Source organism: Sorex fumeus, unplaced genomic scaffold (assembly GCF_029834395.1).
Source record: "Sorex fumeus unplaced genomic scaffold, SorFum_2.1 ptg000098l, whole genome shotgun sequence".
NCBI classification, from domain to species: Eukaryota; Metazoa; Chordata; class Mammalia; order Eulipotyphla; family Soricidae; genus Sorex; species Sorex fumeus.
The window spans coordinates 76701586-76725674 of NW_026606155.1; the positions used below are offsets into that span (position 1 = coordinate 76701586).

Here is a 24089-nt window from a genome sequence, read left to right on the forward strand (position 1 = left end):
TCGAGTACCCATCCCTCCACCAGTGCCTGTTCTCCCCCACCAATGATCCCAGTATCCCTCTCATCCTGCCCCCTTCCCCAGCCCTCGCAACCTCTGCCTCTGTGACCAGCACATTCCCTTTTACTCTCTCTCCTTTAGAGTGTTGTGGTCTGCAATGCAAGTAATAAATGGCCATCATGTTTGGTCTGTAGTTTACTTTCAGCACCCATCTCCCATACTGAGCAGGCCCTCCAAGCACCATCTACTTGGTGTTCCCTTCTCTATCTGAGCTGTCTTTTCCCCCAGCATGTGAGGCCGGCTTCCAAGCCATGGAGCTTGGGGAAAAAAAATGCACTTGGGGTATTAGTACAGTGGCTAGGATGTTTGCCTTGCCCATGGCCGACCTGGGTTTGATCTCTGGCATCCCATATGGTCCCCCGAGCACCACCAGGAGTAAATCCTGAGTGCAGAGCCAGAAGTGACTCTTGCACATCGCTAGGTGTGACCCCCGCACTCCCCCCAAAGATAAAGAAATAAATATATTTTTAAAAAAGCAACCCATCGTCTAGGAAATAAGAGGTTTCTCTGTGATTTGTGAAGGCCCAAACAGGACTTCCAGACACTGATTCTCAAATGTAAGCCAGCTCCAGAATCACCAGTGGAGAAGGAAGGTGGGTATGGGGGCATGGGGATGTGTGTTTGTTAACCACTGGTTGCCTGGCTTCTCCGTGCAGTTTCTGACTCTGGAGTGAGTTTGAGTTGTGCCTTGCTAACATGTTCCCAGGGGAGATTGAGTTGCTGGTTCTGGCGGTTTTGAGTACTGTCTGAAGGAATAGGTTTACTTAAAAGCTATAATTAGGTCATATATTTTAAAAAATGAGCGATAGCACAGCGGGTAGGGCGTTCGCCTTACAAGCGGCCAACATGGCCGACCCGAGTTCGATTCCTCCGCCCCTCTCGAGAGCCAGGCAAGCTACCGAGAGTATTCGCTATGCCAGACACAGTAACAACAAAGTCTCCAATGGAGACGTTACTGGGCCCGCTCGAGCAAATCGACGATCAACGGGAGGGCCTTTACCTTTACCTTTACCTATACAAAACATATTTTCTGAAGAAACTACTAAATAACCCAATCTTTTGTTTTTGATAGCTCACGAATACTTCCTAAGGGAAAGCTGTACTTTTAAATATATGGAATGGCACATGTTATATAATTAAGAGTAGGAAGTAAAAGTAGTAATAGAAAATCTTTCGTTATTTAATCAAATAATAAAGACGCATATTTCTCTCTTTTTAAATTTTTTTTTGGATTTTGGGCCAAAATTCTCTGTGCTCTGGGCTTACTCCAGGCTCTGTGCTCAGGGTTCACTCCTGGCAGTAAACTGTTTTCTTAGAATATAGAAGAGACTCATATGACATTTTCATTCTCAATGACATCTTCCTCTGTGACCAGAAACCAATGAGGAGAGCAGTCTCAAAGGCCTGGTTAAAGGGAAGAACTTCAGCCAGTGGAGAGAACTTCACTAGTTCTCTAATTTGCAAGTATTAGCGGGATCTCAGTCTTCTCCATATTTTGAATACTCCTGGTCGGACTGGGCAAAGCATCCCGTAAACCCTGAATTAACAGCTGGCGTTGGGGGCATTGATGGCATCTGTAGCAGAAACCATTAAAGATACAGATTCCAAAGTCAGGTGGGTTGTGGAGTGTGTGACTGAGTGTGTGCCAGTATCTTGTGCAAACCATTTACCTCTCCTGGGACAAAGTTATATTATCTGACAAAGGAATAAGAATGGTAACTGCCTTATAAAAATATTATGAGAATTAAGTGAGCTGTAAGTAAAATGTGCTTAGAGTAGTACCAGGCGTGAAGTAAATGAAAACTGTTAGCTCTCACTATTTGTAAGCAATCACAGGACTGCTCTTCAGTATTATAGAACAGCATTTTGCAGAGTGGGTGATACCCTCCAGGTATGAGTGTGGAAAGGTGGGGCTAATAGTCTTGAGTACAATTGGGGGGCACTTTGAGTAAAGAACGTAGGCTTTGGGGAGTGGCAGGGTAATATTTTCCTAACGGGTGATAGGCTAAATAAATTTGGGAACTTGTGTCTTTCAAAAATTATTACTATTTTGGGGGGTTTGGGGCTGGGGCCACATCCAATTATGCTTTGCCAGGGATCACCCCTTATAGTACTAGGGGCTAGGGGAGACCTGTATCTAGTGCCAGGTGTAGTATAACATTGGTTTGTCCTTTCTACCTTGCCACAGAGAGCTTAGATTTACTGGGTTACTCCCATCACAGTGCTCCCATTCCTCTGTGTTTACTTGTAATTTCTTTCTTTGTGCTCTGTTAACTTGTAAATATTGCTTTTCTCTTCTCCTTAAGTCCTTTGCATAGTTAACTCAAAGTTATGTCCTTTTTGTAGACACAGGAAGACAGTTAATGCTACGCTTTTGTAACTTGGGAGTTAATTGACTCTGAATGATATTCATCTCTGGGCATTTGTTCTCCTGACTTAAGCTCAGTTGCCCTTATTTCCTAGCACCCCAAAAGCAGGATCCCAATGAGGGACTGGAATCAAACCTCGGTGAGCTGTGTGTAAGGAAAATGCCTTACTCCTGGAACAATCTCTCTAGTTTTACTCAAAAATGATTTTTTTTGAGGGGGGGCATATCCAGTGGTGCTCAGGGCTTACTCCTGGCTGAGTTTAGCGATCACTCCTGGTTGGCTCCAGTGACAATATGAGGTGCCAGAAATCAAACTCAGGTCGGCTATGTGCAAGGCAAATGCTCTACCCATTGTGCTATTGCTCTGGCCATATAAAACTGATTTTTTAAACAACAGAACCAATATTATTTTACACATGCAGTGCTGCTACCCCAAGCCCACTACCTCTGGCAGATACTTGCACTTAAGTCTTAAAGGACTGTTAAGTGCAAGTATCAAGTATAGCTCATGAGCCTTAATGAAGCTGGCTTATCCCTGAAACACACCCATCTTTTTTTCCCTATTTTATTTATTTTTTAAAATTTTTATTAGTGAGACACCATGAGGTACAGTTGTAGACTTACAAATTTTTGTGCTTGGGTTTCAAGTATACAATGATCAAATACCCATCCCTCCACCAGTGCCCATTTCCCACCACCACAGACCCCAGTATCCCTCCCACCCCCCATCCTCCCCACCCCCACTGCCTCTGTGGCAGGGCATTCCCTTTTGTTCTCTCTCTCCTATTGGGTGTTGTGGTTTGAAAAAGAGGCAATGCACACCCATCTTTTTGATGTCTTCTTTTTGGAGACTTCTTGAAGGTTAGCTAAATCAGTTTGAGCTAGTGGTTCTCATCCAGGGTGATTTTGCCTCAGGGGACTCCTGAGCATTTCTGGATGTGACCACATATCAAGACTGTTTTTCTCTCAATTTTCTTATGAATTCTTTCTCTGCCTGGAAAGCTCCCTTACAGTTATCAAGTAGGCACATTCCTTCTGGCTCAGGGATCGACTTCTCATGAAGGCCCTTGTCACTCATGTAGATATGTTTTTAACTTCTCGTCTTTCACCTCTCATGATACTATGTGCAAGGTTTTCTTCTCTGTGGGAGGGAGCTACTTCAGAACAGTAAACTAAAAACAAACACAAAAACAAAAACAAAACAACCTTCAGGAGTTTGCACTGTGTCTGACACAGAATTGGAATAGACAATCAGAGGAACAAATAACATTCAAAATATATGGACCTAAGAAAATGTCAAAAACAAGAAAGAAAACACTTGCTTTTTAGCTGATTGGATGTTGATTTCATTATTATGATCTTTTTCCCCTTTTTTTGGGTTTTGGGGCCATACCCTGGGTTACCCCTGGTTCTGCACTCAATAATTACTCTTCGTGGTGCTGGGGGAAACATTTGGGATGCTGGGCAATGAACCTAGGTGAGCCACACGAAGACAACCGCCCTACCAACTGGACTCTGACTACACTTATTCATTTTAAAATATTTTTATGTGGTTTCTATAACATAACGTTTAATAGACCTCCCTAGCAGCTGTATAACCAACTCATCTTCCCCTTGATTTAAGAGCAACAATTTGGATTAATATCCTACTCCTCAGTAACTAAGTTACTAAATCTTGGATAAACCTTCTACTAAATAAATGCCATGGGCACACTAGACTAGCTAAGACAGGTGGGGTGCCAGTTCCACTCCAACTTAGCTGTCTCACACCAGTAAGACGGCAACTTCTCTCATCGGCCCTTTCCTGGCTGTTGCAAAGCAAGGTCGACCACCAGCCTCCACCTCCTGGGTCACTAGAATTAGGATGACTGAGCTCCAACCCTCCTATTTCCACCTCCCAACTTAGCCGGTTCCTTCCTTCTCACTGGCTGCCTGCCCTCGGTCTCCCGCGGTAAATTCCTCCAGAGAGCCGAATTCAGTGCCACTGTGTAGACAATGTAGTTTCATTCTTGAAACTCTAACCACGAGGTAAGCTTTCGGTCTACACTAAAAAGTCTGTGCTTATGACATGCATATGTGCATTTAAAAGCAGAAAGTTCAGTACACATGATGCAAACTGTTCCCTAGCTGTTTCCTTTTACTCACCGCCGTCCCCCCCAATCCCCTCTGTACCCCACTTGCAACCCTGGCTGATTGGACCTTTCCTGGAACCCCGGGCCTCACCCGAGCCCCGATCTGCACCCCACCCGCAGGGCCCTGGGGCCACTCCCGCCCCCGACAGCTCCCACTCCGGCTCCGCAGGCCGTGCACGCGGGTCCCGGGGGCCGGTCGCTCTCGGCGGCTCGGCGCGGCCCGTTTCCGGTGAGGCCCGCGCGTCTCCGCGGCGGCCCGATGCAGGCGGAGCGCGGAGCCCGGGGAGGCCGCGGCCGCCGGCCGGGCCGGGATCGGCCCGGAGGGGATCGCGATCGGGCCGGGGCCGCGGCGGCGGTGGCGAGAGGCGGCGGCGGCGGGGACGGAGGCGGCCGCCGGGGTCGCGGCCGGGGTTTCCGCGGCGGCAACCGCGGCCGAGGAGGCGGCGGCGGAGGAGGGGGAGGCCCGCGAGGCGGCCGCCGGGAGCCGGGGGGTCGCGGCTCCGGGCCCACCGAGCCGGTAAGGAGCGCAGGGGCCGGGCGCGGGGCCGCAGAGCCGGGAGGGGCGCGCGGGGCGCAGGGCGGGCGGCGCCTGCGCGGGGCGAGCGGGAGCGCGCCGGGGGTGCACGTGGCGCATCCGGGGCTGTGTCTCACGCCCCTCCGAGTGGCGGGCTTCGGGACTCTCACCCTGTCCCTGGAGTCGGCCGCCACAGGGCTGAGTTAAAACCCACCGAAGCTGTGTGTCAGGGTTCCAGGTCTAGGGGCCCCTTGGGTTCCCGCGAGCTGTTATGTGTGTTTCACCTTTGTGGGATGGAGGGGTGCGCCCAGGACCGGTTTTAACCAGGTGCTGAAACCTGGGCAGTCTTAACCTTTTTTTTTTCCCCTTTTAAAAAATTTTAAATAATTTTTCATATAGTTGTTCACGCTGATTGTTTACATTCAATATTTGAATAGAAATCCCACCACCATTGCACCTTTCCACCACCGTTACTTTCAATCTTCCTACCACCACCCCAGCCTACGGCTTAGGCAGATGCTAAATAGTTTATTGAGCTTGTATAGCTGAGCCGGGGGTGGAGGTGGTTTGTGGACCTGACTCCCACATACCTAACTTTTGGCTGTTTAATTTGTCGGGAAACTTGGTCACAAGTTGTTGGGGCCTGGCCAGAGGCACAGCTACAATTTGGGGGTATCAGGAAGCCTGAAGGCTCCATCAGGCTGCTGATTCACTCCACCCGCCACCTGCTGGCCAGCACCGGACCTCAGACTTAGGGAGTCTTAATTGCTGGGAGACACATTTATTATCAGTTAGGTTAAAAAAAATCACCATTCTTCCCATTCGCCACCCCTGCCTCACCCACAACCCTGTTCCTGGCACACTGAAGGCACATGATAAGTGTTTATTGACTGAGCATGAACTGAACTCTTGTATTTGGGGTGTGGTTAGGTACTTTCATTCTGTCACTGTAAGACTAAAACGGGGGCTGGAGCTATAGTACAGTGGGCAAGATGCTGACCCTGGTACCTATATGTCCCCTGAGCCCTCCAGCAGTGACCCCTGAGCCCAGAGCCAGAGCACAGAGCTGGGAGTAAACCCCGAGTTAGTGGGGTTTTTAAAATTTATTTATTCATTTATTTATTTATTGCTTTTCTGGGTCATTCCTAGAGATCTTCAGGAGTGACTCCTGGCTCTACACTCGGGAATTACTCCTGTCGGTGCTCGGGGGACCACTTGGGATGTCTGAGATAGAAGTTGGGTCTACTTAGTTGCCCTATTTACAGTATTATCACTCTGGCCCCTAGGTCAGTGTTTTAACACAGTGAGCCAGTGCCAGTCAACATGTGTAGAAAACATGAAAGCCTCTCACCAGTCTCCGGACCTGTGTGTACACCGGCTGGTCTGCAGATATACAAAGGATGAAGAGTGGTAGTCAAGGGCTAAAGTAGAAAGTATTTGCTTTTTGGGTCATACTCAGCATTGCACAGGGCTTACTCCTGGCTCACGCACTCAGAAATTACTCCTGGCGGTGCTCGGGGGACCACATGGGATGCTGGGAATTGAACCCGGGTCGGCTGTGTGCAAGGCAATCGCCCTACCTGTTGTGCTATTGCTCCAGCCCCATAAAGCAGAAAGTATTTGTATGTGTGTAAAGGGAATTGTGGAGTTTGGTGCCAGAGAGATGGTATAGTGGGGAAGGGTCTTGCTGATAGATACTGGTTAGGAAAATAAGACAAAACAAAATTCAACAAAATAACTTCTAGCTAGGTAAGGTTTCAAGGAAATTTGGTTGATTACTTTGCATTTTCTAATCTTTCAAAATGGTACAAACCCCTAGCCTGTGGAGTTTGATTAAGCATATTACAAAACTACTTCATTGGATACCCATTATAAGCATAGTGTTATACTTGATGCAATTGTGAACAAAAAGAAAAACTTCAAGTGCTAGGATTTGCTTAGTAATAATAATAGTCACGGTCACGATCCTCCCATTATTCATCGATTTGCTCGATGAGGCCCAGTAACATCTCCATCATGAGACTTATTGTTACTGTGTTTGGCATATTGAATATGTAACTTTTTGTTACTGTGTTTGGCATATTGAATATGTAACTTGCTACTGTGTTTGGCATATTGAATACCTCATGGGTAGCTTGCCAGGCGAGATACTCTGGGTAGCTTGCCAGGCTCTCCGAGAGAGGGGTGGAGGAATCGAACCCGGCTCAGCTGGTCTGGCTGTGTGCCAGGCAAACGCCCTACCACTGTGCTGTTGCTCTATACCAGGCAGTCCTCACAGATATTCCTGATTCTGTGCTCAGGACTGACCCCTGGCGGTGCTTGGGCAACCATGTGGCACTGGGAATTCCAACTTAGGACTGGAGATGCAACGCTCCTTAACCCCCTGAATCATCTCTCTGGCCCTCCAGGGCTGTTCTTTTCCTACTCTTAAGTGGCATCAGTGGTGATTGTGAGGTTGTCATTATTATGTTGTTGTTTTCCTGGTGTTGGTGAGTGAACCAAGGACTTAACATATGAAAGAAATGTGACATAAGTTTGAAATTTGAAATGGGAACTGATACAATGTTCAGTTATTATGGATGTTTGCAGTTAGCAGATCTTTGATTTCTTGCTTTGTTTTATATGGAAGTTACTTATATTCAATTTTTTGGGGGTGGGTCTAGGGGGGTCTATGCAGTACCTGGGATCAAATGTGGGCTTCCTGAGTGCATGCAGAGCATGTCTCAAGCATTTTGAGCCATCTCCATGGCCCTCATTTTTTAAAGGGGTAGATCTCCCAAGCAGAGGATGGAGGGATCCTCCTAACCATTTTCAGACAACTAGGTTGGCTGTGTAGTGCAAGGTCCTGAGCAGCAAAGCTGCACCCAGTGATGCTCAGGGACTGTATGCAAAACATGTGCCTTAACCGCTATACTAACTCTGACTCTGGGGTTTTCATTTTAAAGTTACTTATGTCCAGTCTAAGATATGTTAGATATTTCTGACTGCTTTAAGGAGAGTAGAACTTGGAGGCATTGTTTTCCTGACTTCTTTTTTTTTTTTTTTTTGGAGCGGGTGCAACACCCCCTGTGCTCAGGGATCACTTCCAGCAGTGCTCTGGGGACCCTGCGGAGCCTTTGATTAAATCCAGCTCTGTTGCTTGTGAGGCAGGCTTCCTGCCCACTGTCCTATCTCTAGTCATATCCGATTTTTCATGTGCAAGCAATATTAATTACCTGAGTAACAATATTGGATGCCTCTGAGTTTTGGAGTTTTCCATCACTACTGTTTCACCCCTTAAAACAGACTCTAATGTTTAAATTTGGTGAGGACCCAGAAACAACAATGTGAAAGCACCTCCCTCAATGTTGCTGAATGGACTTGCCTTCATGCAGTCAGCTGGAGACTGGGAGCCCATTACAGCTGCAGCTCAAGTGACAACTTTTAGTCATCCTTCTCAGCCTGTTTACTTGCAGACTGGCTGTGGGATGGTCCACTGACTAGGGCCTGAAAATCACTGTTCTCGACTATTTTTTCTCCCTCTTTTTGGGAAGACTGAAGCAAATTTGCCTCCCAACTAAATGTGCTGAAAATAAATAAAAAGAAAGTACATATGCTGAAGTGTCCCAAAAGAAAATTGCTTTAGAATTGATCCTGGGAAGCATAAGATTGGCCCTTTGTTGCTACTCAGTTACTGTTCTGGCATCCTAATTCTTGTCATTGTGTATTGCCTTGAGGTCTCCTTTCCCCACTGACCATCATTTTTACTTCCATGTTTCATTATTGACACAAACAGCTGATTCTCGAAACTCTCTGATTGTATTCGACCAAAAAAGTCCTTTTGGAAACCAGGTATGACATTGTAATTTAATTTTATATTTGAACAAAAAAGCAAGTCAATAATTCAGGTAGTTTCTGGACATAAAATTTCTAGTATATCATATCAATATTTAATTTCATTTATTTTGGGTCTTCCAAATAGCAATTAGGAGAGCTGGGGACCCCTCCTGGTGTGTCTGGGCCAACTAACTATTCCATGCAAGGACCAGAGAATGTGACGGTCCTGGGACCCTTCGTACCTAGGGATTACCTGAGCCACTGGGGTGGTGCTCTGGGGCTACCAGGGCTGCACACAGTGATGTTCGGGAACTCTGCGGTGCCAGTGATCAAACCAAGGTTTACCATATGGAAGGACTGTGCCTTAATTCCTGAACAGTATCCCTGACCCTAGGTTGATATTTAATTGATTTGTTGTTATTTTGGGGACTGGGTTTGAGCTGTACCCAGTGCTTCTCAGGGTTTCCACCTGCTCTGTGGTCAGGAGTCATCCGTGCTGGTGGTTGGTGGATCATATTTGCTGCTAGGTATTGAGTCCACATGCAGGGCCAGCAACTTAGCCCCCTACACTAGCTCTCTGGTCCCCCTTGTTTGATTTTAATCTTTCCCCGCTCTTTATTTACATACCATGGTTTGCAAAGTTTTTCATGGTGATTTGTTACAGGCATTCAATATTCTAACGCCAATCCCACCACCACTGCCACCTTCCCTCCATCACTGTCTCTGTTTTCCCAAACACCCCTCAAGCCTGCCTCTGCAGCAAGCCCACAATAATTTATTTTATATTGTTTGTTACCATTAAATGGCTAATGAAATGATCAAAAATTATTTCTGTAGAAAAACTTTGTGAAAATTGTCTCACCCAGGGAACAGTAAGTCCTTATCTGAGATTTTCCTAAACTGTTGTTGCAAATTAAGCATATTAGTGTTTTTGGTAGTCAACCTTGGTTGACTTCTGCATTACGTTCCATCCAATCTGGTGTGCTACTACTAGGATGTCCATGTTGTAGAGTTTGGACATGTCATGGCTGTGAATGTGGCGATACACTCCAGAAAAATCCAGAACATTTAACTGAGTAGCCCCTAACTTTGTTTTTTTTGGGGGGGGGTCACACCCGGCAATGCACAGGGGTTATTCCTGGCTTTGAAATCAGGAATCACTCCTGGCGGTGCTCAGGGGACCATATGGGATGCTGGGAATCGAACCCGAGTTGGCCACGTGCAAGGTAAATGCCCTACCCTCTGTGCTTTTGATCCAGCACCCCCTCCTAACTTCGTTTTAATTCTACATTCCCCATAGAACTTCATCCAAATGGATTTTTTAAAAGTTAATTGTACTTATTATTATTTAGGTTACAGTTGTGTTCAACGTATGGAATCAGTTGATCACTTGATCACTTGACTACCTGTTAATCATCGATTTGCTCAAGCGGGCGCCAGTAACATCTCCATTTGTCCCTGTCGCATGCTAGTGTAGCCCAATGGTGTCTGTTTGTTCTAGGAACACGAAGAGCCTCAAACCGATCATTCAGGATCTTGATGAAGAAGTCTGACCCTCTGGTAGGTGGGCGACCATGCGGTCTTTTGACGTCCTGTGGAATCTAGTCGGTAACGACTCTAGTCCAGCGGTCATCTCCAAATCTCATTACGTGCCCAGCCCATTCTGATTTTTGATGCCTTGGCAAACGAGACAGCGTCCCTGATTCTTGATCATTGACGGAGGTCAGAACTCCGGATTCTTTCTCTCATTTGAGTGAAATGTGATTCTCCAAGCATAGGTCCTTCAATTCCTCTTTGGCAGACCCAAAGAGCGTTCTCATCCTGTTTTCATAGGGCCCAGGTCTCTGAGGTGTATGTTAATGTAGGAAGAACAGTGGAATCGAAGAGATGTGCCTGGACTGGAGGTTCTTCAGCCTCTTAGCTATTTCTTGGATGCTCTTGTAGGAGTTCTAAGATGCTCTCTTTCTCCTGCGCAACTCAGGTGCCAGGTCATTCATCATGTTGACTTCTTGATCTAGGTACACATAACTGTTGCATTCGGAGATGGTCATTCCGTTGAGAGCGAATGGAGTGTCAGGAACGAGGCTGTTTCTCATAAACATTGTCTTCGTAAGATTCAGCTGTAGTCCGACCTTTCCACACTCATGGTCGAAGTCGGCCAGCATTTGTGCCTCTTGGCTAATATTTGGCGTTATTAGAACAATGTCATCAGCAAAGCAAAGGTGGTGTAGTTGCCGACCATCTATCTTCACTCCCATTCCTTCCCATTCCAGTCGTCGCATGATGTTCTCGAGGGTGGCACTGAAGAGTTTCAGTGAAATGGTATCACCCTGCCGAACTCCTCTCTTGATATCAATGATTATTTCTTTGTAGAATGGTGAAATCCTGGTAGTGAATCCATAATACAGCTCACGGAGGATCCTGATGTATTGAGTTTGAATGCCCTGATTGGCTAGGGCTTCAGTGACCACTTCCGTCTCAACAGAATCAAAGGCCTTCTTTAAATCAATGAACGTTAGACAGAGCAGCATCTTGAACTCCCGAGAAACCTCAATGAGCTTGGTTATCGTGTGGATATGGTTGATGGTGCTGAATCCTTTGTGGAACCTGGCTTGCTTGCATGGTTGTCCTTCGTCTAGTGTTCTGCCAATCCTATACAGGATGACTCGAGTGAACAGCTTGTAGATGACAGACCATAGGCAGATCGGGTGATAGTTGCCAATGTCGTGGATGTCTCCCTTCTTGTAAAAGAAGGCCTTTGATTCTGTTGAGTCCTGCTGGTTTTCCACTGGGACGGAACCTTGCATTCAGACAGGTAGTGTGTGAAGAGCCAGGCCAGTGTATTGATGAATACTGACGGCAGGTTCTTTAGGTGTTCAGGTATGACCTTGTCTGGGCCGGGTACTGTTTGTTTCTTTACCGATGTAATGGTGTGTCGGATTTCGGAAGGGAGAACATTGGGAATGACCTATCCATCCTGTGGAATTTGGTATGTGGGCAGGTGGACATGGCTATCGAAGAGATCTGTGTAGAAGTCATGGATAATCTTCTCCATTGCCGTTCTGGAAGATGTAATAGATCCATCAGGACGTTGGAGGGCAGTCATCTTGGTCTTGTAGTTGGCGAAGGACAGGCAGGCATTATGAATACTTTTCCCGGCTTCTGCCGCATCTACCAGCACTTCTGCTCTTCTCTCTTTGAGGTCTTCCTTTATTGCATCTCTGCACTGCTTTGTGAGATCAGACGTTTGCTTGCGGTTGCCTGAGGCATGTGCCAAACCACATTGGCGAATAAGCTCAAGAGTTTTCGAAGACAGGCGTTTTTTTTGTGGCTATCTCTCTCTTGGCGTTCCTCGCACAATCATGGAGGTGCTAAACCAGTCGATCGTATTCCTCGTCAATGTTGTCAACCACGGCATCTTCCCATGTTGTAGCAATAGTGCCAAAGAGCTCCCAGTTGGTGGTCGTTCTGGGAGTTCTCTTCTTAAACTTTGCAGCCCTTTCTCCCCACTCTGTGAAGTAGAATTTTGCAGGAAGGAGACGGTGGTCTGATCCCGTTTGGATTTTTGGGACAACAACAACATCGGTCAGGCAAAACCGTCGATTGAATATGATGTGGTTTATTTTGTTGTGGAACTGTCCACTGGGAGACTCCCATGTCCAACATTTAGATTCGGCCTTCTGGAATCTTTAGTTACTATGGATGGTCTTGGTCTACATGATCAACTGAGACAGTTTGTCACTCTGTTCGTTCCATTCTAGGCCATGGGTCCTGATGTGGAGTTCTTTGGCTGATCTTCTTGGTCCTATCTTGTCATTAATATCACCGACAGTGACCTTGTAGAAGGTGTGGTCTTCTTTATAGAACTTCTCCAGCTCCATGTAGAACTTCTCAATTTCTCCTTCATCATAATTGGATGTTGGTGTATAGACAACGAAGATAGAAACTGCAGGCAGTGAGCCACATCTATTCAAGTGTAAATGTCCGATTCGGGTTGTTAGGCATTAGAATGAATCAATGCTCATGGCCAAATTCGTGTTGACAAGGACACCTACACCTCCGAAGCCTCTTTTATTGCATAGCCGAGGAACAATTCTTCTCCAGTGTCGAAAATGGCGTGATGTGATTGTCTCGGTCAGACCAATGATGTCGTACTTGATCTTTCGCGCTTGTACCATCAGGTCCTCGATGGATGCATCCGATGCCAGCATACATGCATTGAAAGTACAGACAATCATTTTTGTCTTCCTTCGTTTTGGCAGCCTAGTTTGGCCTTGAGATTTTATCAGCCTCTCCTTCCTCATCCTTCTCAACGTTGGCTTATTGGTGATGCCTTCAGGGTCAGGGGAATGAGACCCATTGTAATTACTGGTTTTGGCATATTGAATACACAACGGGTAGCTTGCAAGGCTCTGTCATGTGGGTGGAATACTCTCGGTAGCTTGCCAGGCTCTCCGAGAGGGATAGCGGCTTTTGGGGAGACCTCTAACCGCCCTTGTAGGTGTCAAAATATAAAATCAAGTTGTATGGAATCAAAATATAAAATCAAGTTTCCTCTCCCTCTCACCCCCAAGCACTTCCACCGCTGTCCGCCCTCCCCATATTGCTTGCTTATTGACTTTGAACTCCAGGTTTGTTATTGCGCAGTACTGTCTATTCCGAATCAATAGGCCTTCAGAACGTTTGATGGCTTTTTCTGTTTCACTGTAGGGGTGGCAAAACATTTTATTTTATTTTAGTGCTGTTTTTTGGCCAATATCTGGTGGTGCTCAGGGCTAACATCTTGGCTGGATCGGTGCTCAGGGATCACTCCTGGTGATGCTAGGAGTGGGGGAGGCTGTATGAGGTGCTGGGGTTAGGGTGACAGCATGGACGGCCAACGCCCTACCTGCTCTACTAGCTCTCCACCCTGAGGCACAACATTTTAATTTGTGGGGGGAAAATGCCTTTTTTTTAAAATGTAGGAGTACTGCTATTTGTTCAGCCATTGATTAAGCTGATTGAATTGGGTATGGACTCTATATTTCTTTCTTTCTTTTTTTTTAAAATTGTATCATCATGAGATAGAATTACAAAACTTTCGTGTTTGAGATTCAGCCATACAATGATGGAACACCCATCCCTCCACCAGTGCACATTTTCTACCACCCACATCCCAGTCCTCACCCTGCCTCTATGGCAGACAATTTCCCCAATACTTTCTCTCTACTTTTGGGCACTGTGTTTTGCTTGAAATTTCCCACCACTATTCAAGCCTACCCGCCAGGGGCAGACGCTAGATAATTTATTTTTCACTGCTTATTTTGAGTATCATTTTGAGCTCACATGGCCATGACTGTAAATGTAAATTTCTAGATTGTAAGTGATTGGGTTCCAGAGACATCACTAATCCATTTTGGGATTCAACTGGGAACCTCTGGGCCAGGGCTGTTGGTGTGCTAAGATGGAACCCAGAGGCAAATTGTGGGCATGACAGCCAGTCTGCTGGGTGGGCCAGGACCCGGGGAGGGACAGCCCAGTTCCTCTGCCGCCATGCTGCCTGAAGATTCAGTCCTGGAACCCGCATAACTGGGCCTTGCTTGTGGAAGCTCTTGATCACCAGGATTCCACCTGGAGTAGGCGGAAAAATGCCTCTTAGAGGCCTGGAAGTGAGCAGGCGAGTTTAGTGCCCTGTGCCCCCCCTGTGCCAAGTGTGACCCTTTGCGGTTGAAATTTTCTCTCTGATTTCTGGTGCCACAGATGATTGCCTGCCACTCCCTTACTGATCCCCTCCCCCGCCCCACCTGCAGCCTGGGGTGGTAAGGCACCATGGCAATGGGGTACATCCCACCACCCTCTGGGAGAGCACTGCCTCTCAAACAGATGTGTGGACGCCGATCCTGCTTGTGCTTGTGTGTGCCATGGAGTGAGTCACAGTGAGCACTAGATACAGAGTGTCTGTGTGCACAGGCTAGAGTGCTGCCCCCACTGAGTACTTGTGCACATAGAATGGCTCATGGGGAGCAGCCTACAGGGACCAAGAAGCCAGGTGTGTAACACCCCTGAGCCAGCTGTGCGACATCCCCACATAAGCAACACAAAGGAAGGGTGGAAGGGGCGAGGGGGGAAGGGGAGGTGGAGAAAACGCCTGTAACCTTATGGCTTGGGTATAAAATCTTTTGTTTCCTTATTTATATTTGGGTACCCCAAGCAGTGCCCGAGCCCCTCCAGGTGGTTTAATGTGATGCCACCTGCTAACCCAACCCCCACCCCCTTCTCTGCTCTCTAGTGACACCCTGTGTTGCTCAAAGAACAGCTGCAAACTGGGGGTAGGCTGCATGCAAGGCACGCACATCACCCCCCTAAAATCTTTCTTTTAGATTGGATTACCGTGACCTTGATTCATATAAAATTATTTGGAATTGCAGTTATTACACATAAAGATAACATTTTATTGTAGATACATCTCATTTCCCCTCGCTCTTCTTGTAGCATGTGGATGACTATGACTTTCTGCCTGAATGAGACAGGATTCAGCATCGATTTGCTTCCCAATTTTTGCCTTTATAGATGTAAGCACAGAGAAACATTATTCTCACAAATAGGCAGATGGCAATGGTTGGAGTTTCATCATATTAAGTGTTACTCAATTCTTTGAATACCTTTCTAATTGAATGCCAAAAATCATTATTATAAACATTTTATTTATTTTTGGGCCACACTTAGCGGTGTTCAGGGATTACTTAAGTGCTCTGTACCTAGGGATCACTCCTGGCAGTTCTTGGGGGACGGGATTGAATGCAGATGCACAGAGTGCAAGACAAGCACCCTGCCCTCTGTGATATGACTTGGGCCCCTATAAAAATCTTTCAGTCTCCCACCTGCCTGCTGGGTTAGGTCGTCTAGTTTGGTTGAGAGCAATGCATTTGAAATACCTAATTTGAAAAAGGACTTGTTTATGTGGTCTTGAGAGGTAAGCTTTCAAAACTACAACTTTTTTTCTTTTCAAAACTACAACTTTATTTATATCCTTTGAGGCCAGGATTCAGTAGACACGCTTTCTTTGCATGTGTGAGGTCTCGGGTTCTATCTACGGCAGCACAAAAAACAAATTAAAAAAAAAGGAATCTTTGAAATTACCTTTTTGCTAGGAGCTCAGGGATGACCCAGACAGTCAGAATGAGACAGGATGTATCCTGTTCTCACTGAAGTGCTTTACATTCAGGAAACAGTATCTGGAAACTTGATTCCCTTAAGAACATTCTTGCACAGGGCTGGAGCGATAGCTTGTGCTATCGCTCCAGCCCTGTCACCCAGGTCAACATCAGAAAATCTGAGTTGTTCTGATTGCCGGGTTATTATAAATCAACCTACTTATTTTAATTATTACCTATTCAGAATTGGAAAAGTCTGAACTTTGGATTCAATCCACCCTCTTAAGTAACACAGGGATCTATCTAAGCCCTGTTTATCTCCATTTGTCAGATATTTTTTTAAATTTTATTTACAATGGGGGAGCTGGAGAGATAGCACAGCGGTAGGGCGTTTGCCTTGCACGCAGCCCACATGGCCGACCCGAGTTCGATTCCTCCGCCCCTCTCGGAGAGCTCGGCAAGCTACCGAGAGTATCTCGCCCGCACGGCAGAGCCTGGCAAGCTCCCCGTGACGTATTCTATATGCCAAACACAGTAACAACAAAGTCTCCAATGGAGACGTTACTGGGCCCGCTCGAGCAAACCATTCCTAATAACATCACTGTCTTGACTTTAAACTGCTTCTGTGATGGAAAGTGTCAAGCTCATAGTTTGAGACTACGAGGTCCAGTTTCTTGTGAGATCAGCTATTAAGCCATTGACTTCCCCCGACCCCCTCCTGTTTTCTCCAGAAAAAGAAATGATTGCTTTCCACAGTCCCCAGCAAGTGACCTTTAGAGAGTCATGTAACTCATCTTGGTCCTAACCTCTATTGCATGACATACTAGCATTTCCTCTTTTCTTTAGAAATTAATTTAAGTAGTTGAAAAGGTGTTTTTTAATTCAGATCACTTTGAAATATCATAGGGAGAAGTAAAGGCCATGCTGACACATAATTATTTCAATTTTTATAGATTTATTCCATTGAACTTATTGAGGTGTGAGGTTCCTGTCTCTAAACTTCCATTTTCTTTTGTTAGAACCCACTTACATGTGCATGTGTCTGTGTGTGTATGTGATGGAGTGCCAAAAATAAGTGCTTTTTAGTGCTATTCTTTTGGATGGAATTAATCAACAACTTTGAGGTATGAACATTTTCCATTAAGGCATTATGGAGCAGTACTAACAGTTACTAAGATACAGCACTTCCCTTTGGAGTCAATTTCATCAAAAAAGATATTGAAAAGAAGGATAAATTGATGTGCTAAATTTTATCCTGATGTTGCTAGAATACCTTTCAAAAAGGAATTTTACCAACTTGATCTGCCAGCCTAAAATTACTTAAAAGAGAATTTCTGTAAAGTGCAGTGCTTCTGGGGATGCACATCCTACACTTTGCATCATATCATTGATAGGTGTGGACAGCATGTCACTGTCACTGTCACTGTCCTCCCGTTGTTCATTAATTTTGCTCGAGCGGATACCAGTAACGTCTCACAACAAATTGTGAGACTTGTTAATGTTGTAGTCATATTGAATTTGTCATGGGTAGCTTGCCAGGTTTTGCCATGGGGGCGAGATACTCTTGGTAGTTTGCTGGACTCTCCGAGAGGTGCGGAGGAATCCAACCCAGGTTGGCCATGTGCAAGGCAAACACCCTACCCACTGTGCTATCGCTCCAGCCCATGGACAGCATGAAAATTGAAAATATATAGAAGATTGACAGGATGCATTGCCTGCTTCAGGTACTTACTACTGTCTTTGTAGCCTCTTGCTGCTAAGGATCAGTAGGAATATATCTATGTATCATTCTATTTTATTTTGTTTCAATTGCTGGGACCCTGACCCAGGGCTTCATACATATGAAACATGTGCTGTATACTGAGCCACTGAGCTACATCTGGCCTGATCCAGATCTTTTCCGTTTGTTTTTTTTGGGCACATCTGGTGGTGCTCAGGGCTTACTCTAATCTCTGTGCTCAGTGTCACTCTTGGTGGTGCTCAGGGGAGCATGTATTGGACTGGGATAGAATCAGGGTCATTTTCGAAATGGTTATGCATCTTTTGCACATAAAAATTGTAGTTACTTAGATTAATATTATTTATATGCCCCAAACAGTAACAAGTCTCACAATTTGTTGTGAGACGTTACTGGTGCCCGCTTGAGCAAATCAATGAACAATGGGAGGACAGTGCTACAGTGCTATTACTAGTTGGGGTAGCTTCTTAGTGCTGGGGCTTTCTCCTGGCTGTGCCAGCTTCGAGAGACTCTGCAGTTCTGGGTTCTGGGGATCAAACTCAAGGCTCCAGTATACAAGGCATGAATTCCTGTCCATTGGGCTATATTACCAGCCTTATTATTATTATTATTATTATTATTATTATTGTGTATGTGTGTGTGTGGGGGGGGGGAGCTTCTTCAATACTGCTTGGGAGCTTGGACCCTTCTTGGTCCAAGGAAGGGTTGGCCAGGCTGTGTGGGTCTGGTGGCTTAGTGTTCAGGCCTAGCTGAGTGGTGCTGGGTGTCGCTAGAGTTGCCCTGTTGGTGATGGGGTAGGACACTTGCCTTGCACGCACCTGACCTCTTATGGTGCCCTGAGTCCTGCTAGGAGTGATCCCTGAGCACAGAGCCAAGAGTAAGTCATGAGAACTGTTGGGTGTGACCCCCCAAAAACCAAAACACAAGTGCCTGAAGTGTCAATGCCTCATTATTCATTACTAGTCTTTTGAGTAAAGAGGTATTTAAAAACAAGAAATGAATAGTACAGTTAAAAGCAAATGTGTAGGTGCATTTTTATTTTAGGGTAATCAAATAAAGGAAAATCAAATCATTTACCTAATGAGGACTGAACTTAGAGATTTAATTCTAAAACCTTTGTCCAGTTCTCAGACAACAATGAAAAGAACATTTCAGGTCAGTCCCAGGCATCATCTGCTACCCAGAATGTGTCTGCTCACAGCTGAAATGAAACCAGCAACTAAAGCAGTTTTTGCAGTGAACAGCAGGTGGGGTAACAGTCTGACATTTTCCCAAATGAGAATGACATTCCTTTCCTCTTTTTGTAAGCAAAGATGAGTCAAACCTTAGCTGAACTGATTAAACAAGATATAAAATCTTGCTAGCATTTTTTATCTTTTACTCCACAATTTTGACCATTTCCTCTGTTGTTGATATTAATTCAAACTAGAATGGGAAATTTGAAAACCGTGTACATTGATTTTTCTCTCTGTGTTCCTCCTGCCTTGGTTTGTTAGAATGGAACTGTCTTACCCACAGGGGAAACAAACTTTAGATAAGGACTAGTATCCAAGATAAATAAAGCACTCATAAAGTTCATCATCCTCAACAACAACGAAACAATAATCCCATCTATAAATCAGGAGAGGAGATGGACAGACATGTTCCTCAGGTGGACATACAACAGTCAGAAGGGATATTAAATGCATTCATTGTCACTTTTATCAGGAGAATTAAAATCAAATTGACAGTAAGATACCATCTCACACCATTGAGATTATAGCATATAGCATATTGGCATATAGCAAAAATGTTAGAAACCACCAGTGTTGGCAGGGATATAGTGCAAAATGAAACCTCTTTCACTGTTGGTGGGAATGTTGTCTGATTTAATCTCTATGGAAGTTAGGGTGGAGGCATCAAAAAAAGTAATAGAGTAATAGAGCTTTTATAGCCTTTCTTCACGTCTACTCTAAAACCACTAGAAAATTTACCTGAAAATATACATGCACACCAGGGGTTGGAGTTATAGCACAGCGGGTAGGGCATTTGCCTTGCACGCGGCCAACATGGGTTGATTTCCAGCATTCCATATGGTCCCCTGAGCACTGCCGGGTGTAATTCTTGAGTGCATGAGCCAGGAGTAGCCCCTGAGCACTGCTGGGTGTGACCCAAAAAGCAACTATGTATATATATATGCACACCAGATGTCAGATGTATGGTTTATATACTCAATGGAATATTACACAACTATGAGAAAAGATAAAGTCTTCCAGCTTGAATGGAACTGAAGGGCATCATGTTAAATGAAATACATCAGAGGGAGAAGAACAAATACCAGATGATTTAATTCATCTGTGGTAGGTATAGAGAGAAACAAAACAAGGGAACAGACAGTTTGAATAATGATAAACTCTTGATTTTGGATTGCAGAACTGAGATTATTAAGCAGTAAAGGGAAGTGGGGAGGAAAAGGTGGGATAGAAGTGATATGGAGACTGTGTGGAGGCATTTTGGTGGTGGTGAAAGTGCAGTTATATATGTCAACGTCACAAATGTTAACACTATTGATTGTAAACATGTTACTTAAACTACAACTGGAAAAAGAAAGAATTAGAGAAACAGGTTACAGAGAAAAGGCTTGTTTTGATGACGGTGTTGTCTTTCTGTCAGCTGTTTGGCATTAAGCTTTCTTTCTTTCTTTCTTCTTCTTTTTTTTTTTTTTTTGGTGGGGGGGGGGGGCTATACCCAGCGACATTTCGGACTTACTCCTGGCTTTGCACTCAGGAATTACTCTTGGAAGTTCTTGGGGAACCACATGGGATGTTGAGGATCGAACCTGGGTTGGCTGTGTGCAAGGGAAGCTCCCCATCTGCTGTACTATCTCTATCTCTGTGGCTTCGTGTTTGACATTAATTTTGACCATCAATGTGTATGTGATGACTGCAGGTAATTCAAGCAAGGATTGTTCACGTTATGGCATTCTAATTAACATTCCCCTTAGTATTTTATCATTAACATAGTTATTTCAAAATGAAATATTGACTGAAACTGACTTGTAAGATAAACTTCAAATCAGCTAAGTATTATCACATGTGTGAAATTTCAGTAGTTTCATTTAGTACTGAGCATTAATGGCTTGCAATTAATGGTAGAATTTATATCTACAGAATAAATTTGTGGCATTTGAGCAATCTAGGTTGGCTGCATGTGAAGCAAGCATCCTAACCACTATGCTTGCTTTACATGCAGCCAACCTAGATTTGATCCCTGATATCCCAGTGGTTCCTTGAGCACTGCCAGGGGTCGATCCTGAGTGCAGAGCCAGGAGTTACTCTTGAACATTGCTGGTGTTGCCCAAAAGTGAAAAAAATTTTGTGGCATTAAGCATGAATTTTGAGTTCTTTTCTTTGGGCTACTGGTCTTTTCTGATTGGTATTATTGGTTTTAGTTTATGGTACATTTCTTAAGTTTACTCAGTTGTAGAAAGTGAATTTATGGTTACAGTACATGTATTGCAGTCATTTGTGCCTCCTCTCTCTCACACTCTCTTTTGCTTGCGTGTGTGTGTGTGTGTGTGTGTGTGTGTGTGTGTGTGTATGTGTAAAACATGGTGGTGCTCAGGGCTTACTCTTGGCTCTCAGGGACTGCTCCTGGTAGTTTTTGGGGAACCATACATGATTCTAAGGGTTGAACTGGGATTAGTTGTAGGCCAACAAAGTGCCTTATGCCCTGTCTCCTTCAACCTTCTAAAGCTGGTCGACCTTCACAAACAGATTTATTAAAAAACAAAATTGAAATTTCGAGTCCCTTCCTCAGTACAGGAGCTAACTGTGGACATTATCCAAACACATATAACTGGGCCATGTTTCTCTGTGCACATAATCAAGATAAAGTTGGTTTAGGCTGGAGCAATAGCACAGCGTTTGCCTTGCTCGCGGCCGACCCAGGTTCGATTCCTCCACCCATCTTGGAGAGCTCGTCAAGCTACCGAGAGTTTCACGCCGGCACGGCAAAGCCTGGCAAGCTATCAGTGATGTATTGGATACGCCAAAAACAGTAACAACAAGTCTCACAATTTGTTGTGAGACGTAACTGGTGCAAATCGATGAACAACGGGAGGACAGTGCTACAGTGCTAAAGTTGGTTTATTTTATTTCAAATAGCACATTTGCTATTTGGAAACTTTATATTTTGTTTTCCCTTTTTGTTTACAATAATTTATAAGACTTGCCAGTTTTCCTTAAGAGCTATCTCTGAGCGAAATATATTAGCTGTTTTTTGATTACTGATAGTTAATGATTTTTTTTTTTTTATGTTAGGCACTGAGGTTTACTGTTAATTGTAGGGCATCACACGTAACACAATCCAGCACCACTCCCTCCCCTGGAGTGTCCACTTCCCTCTACTTTTGCCCCAGTGTCCCCCCACTTCCTAGTTCCCCTCCTTTCCCCTTCTTGTAGTAGGCTTCCTACTGAATTCCAGTTTTCAGTTTCTATTGCCTTTGGGCATTTCTTTTAATCCTGCTTTGTTTCTTTATTTCCCACATATGAGAGAGGGATCGTTTTGTGTCTTTGGAATGAGTGTTTATATTTCACAGGATTTCACCTGTTGAAAAACCTTAAGCCAGGTGACTGTACTTAGGGCATATGAGGAGGTAGTTTAGGGTGAAATGAAGTCCTGAAGGGGCTCTAATCAGATAGAGCTAGTGCCTTTATAAAAGGAAGAAAGCAGTGCTTTCTGTCTCACTCCTTGAGGACAAGAACCTGGAAAATGGATTCGACAAGCCAGAAAGCCAAGCCAATCTTCTTGAAACAGTGACTCTGCTTCCACCTTAGTCTTGGGTCATCCAGCCTGCGGTGCTGTGAGAAGTAAGTTTCTGTTGTTTTGTGAAGCTCCGAGGGGTTAGTGGAAAGATCTCAAGCACAGAATTCACATAGATAAATTCTTTGAGTTTTTCTTTTCCTTTTTCTTTCTGGGTCACACCCAGCAATGCACAGGGGAAACTCTTGGCTCTGCACTCAGGAATTACTCCTGGCAGTGCTCGGGGAACCATATGGGTTGCTGGGAATCAAACGTGGGTTGGCCATGTGCAAAACAAACCCCCTATCCTCTGTGTTATCGCTCCAGCCCCTGAATTCTTTGTTTTTGTTCTTTTGAGTCCTCCATTTGTGGCCGTTAGTTCACAATATTAATGACCTCTCTCCCCCCTTTCATTGGCTTGTGGTAAAGCCCCTTCCTCTCCTCCCAAGTGTTGGGTTTAAAAGGTTCTTATAGGGACTGGAGTGATAGCACAGCAGGTAGGGTGTTTGCCTTGCATGCAGCTGATCCGGGTTTGATTCCCAGCATCCCATATGGTCCCCTGAGCACTGACAGGAGTAATTCCTGAGTGCAGAGCCAGGAGTAACCCCTGAGCATTGCCGGGTGTGACCCAAAAGCAAAAAAAAAAAAAGTTCTCATAAAAGCAGAAGGGTACTAGCTCATTCTTATTGTTGCTACGGAGAATCAGCTCAGACTTTGTTTGGGGGCCTAAAATGGGCTTCCTGGACTGAAATTAAGGTGCTGGCAAGGGTGGGTCCTCACTCAGCTGGAGGGGAGAATGTTTCCCTGCCTCCCCAGCACCCTATCTCTACTTTCCAAGCCAGAAACATAGCATCTCTGATGTCTTGGTCTCTCTCTCCCCCTCCATATTTCACCTGTAAGCGTTCTTGTGATTATATAGGGCCCACATGGAGTATCCAAGCTAGTGTTGCTCTTACGTAGCTTATTGGCAGCCTCCCCCTCTGCTTGGTACTTGAAATAATCACAGGTTCAGGGGCTTAGCACACGCATCCTCCTATGCAGGGCTTTTATCCTGCTTATCAGAGGTAGAAAGTGACATATTAAATAAAGCATAAGAAGTTTGTTTTGCGAACTACTGGAGTTCTTGGTTTTCAGTTCATCCTTCCTGGGGCAATGGTTCTAACACTTGAAATTCGTGTCCTCTTTTGAAAAACAAAACTATTTTGTGGTCAGTGATAAACACACAAGTACTTTGTTTTGAGAAGGAGAGGAGTTGGGTCATACACAGTGCAGCTCAGGGCTCGCTCATGGATATTCTCAAGGGACCATTTGTGGCTTTCTGGATTGAACCTGGGTTAGCCGCATGCAGGCCAAGTGCTTTGAGCCATGGACACTCTGTGCAGTCCATTTGTGGTTTTTTTTTTCCTTAAAATGGTCACTTAACCATTTCCCCACTCTCTGGGCTAAATAAAGCTCATCACACCTGTCTTAGCTGACATCTGGATAATTGTCTTAGACTTGTGTGTTATTTTAGGTCCTGGGATGCATTGTTCACACTTGTGTCTCAGAT

The 24089-nt window shown here is 45.0% G+C and overlaps 1 protein-coding gene across 1 annotated transcript in view; it reads left to right on the forward strand.

Moving 5' to 3' along the window:
- Positions 1-1624: 1624 nt before the first annotated feature.
- Positions 1625-24089, forward strand: part of AVEN (apoptosis and caspase activation inhibitor) — a 191048-nt gene continuing 168583 nt past the window's right edge. The window contains exons 1-2 of the mRNA XM_056133962.1: positions 1625-1671; positions 4678-5074. Of these exons, the coding sequence (XP_055989937.1) occupies positions 1625-1671; positions 4678-5074 (444 nt within the window). The remainder of the gene's footprint in view (positions 1672-4677; positions 5075-24089) is intronic.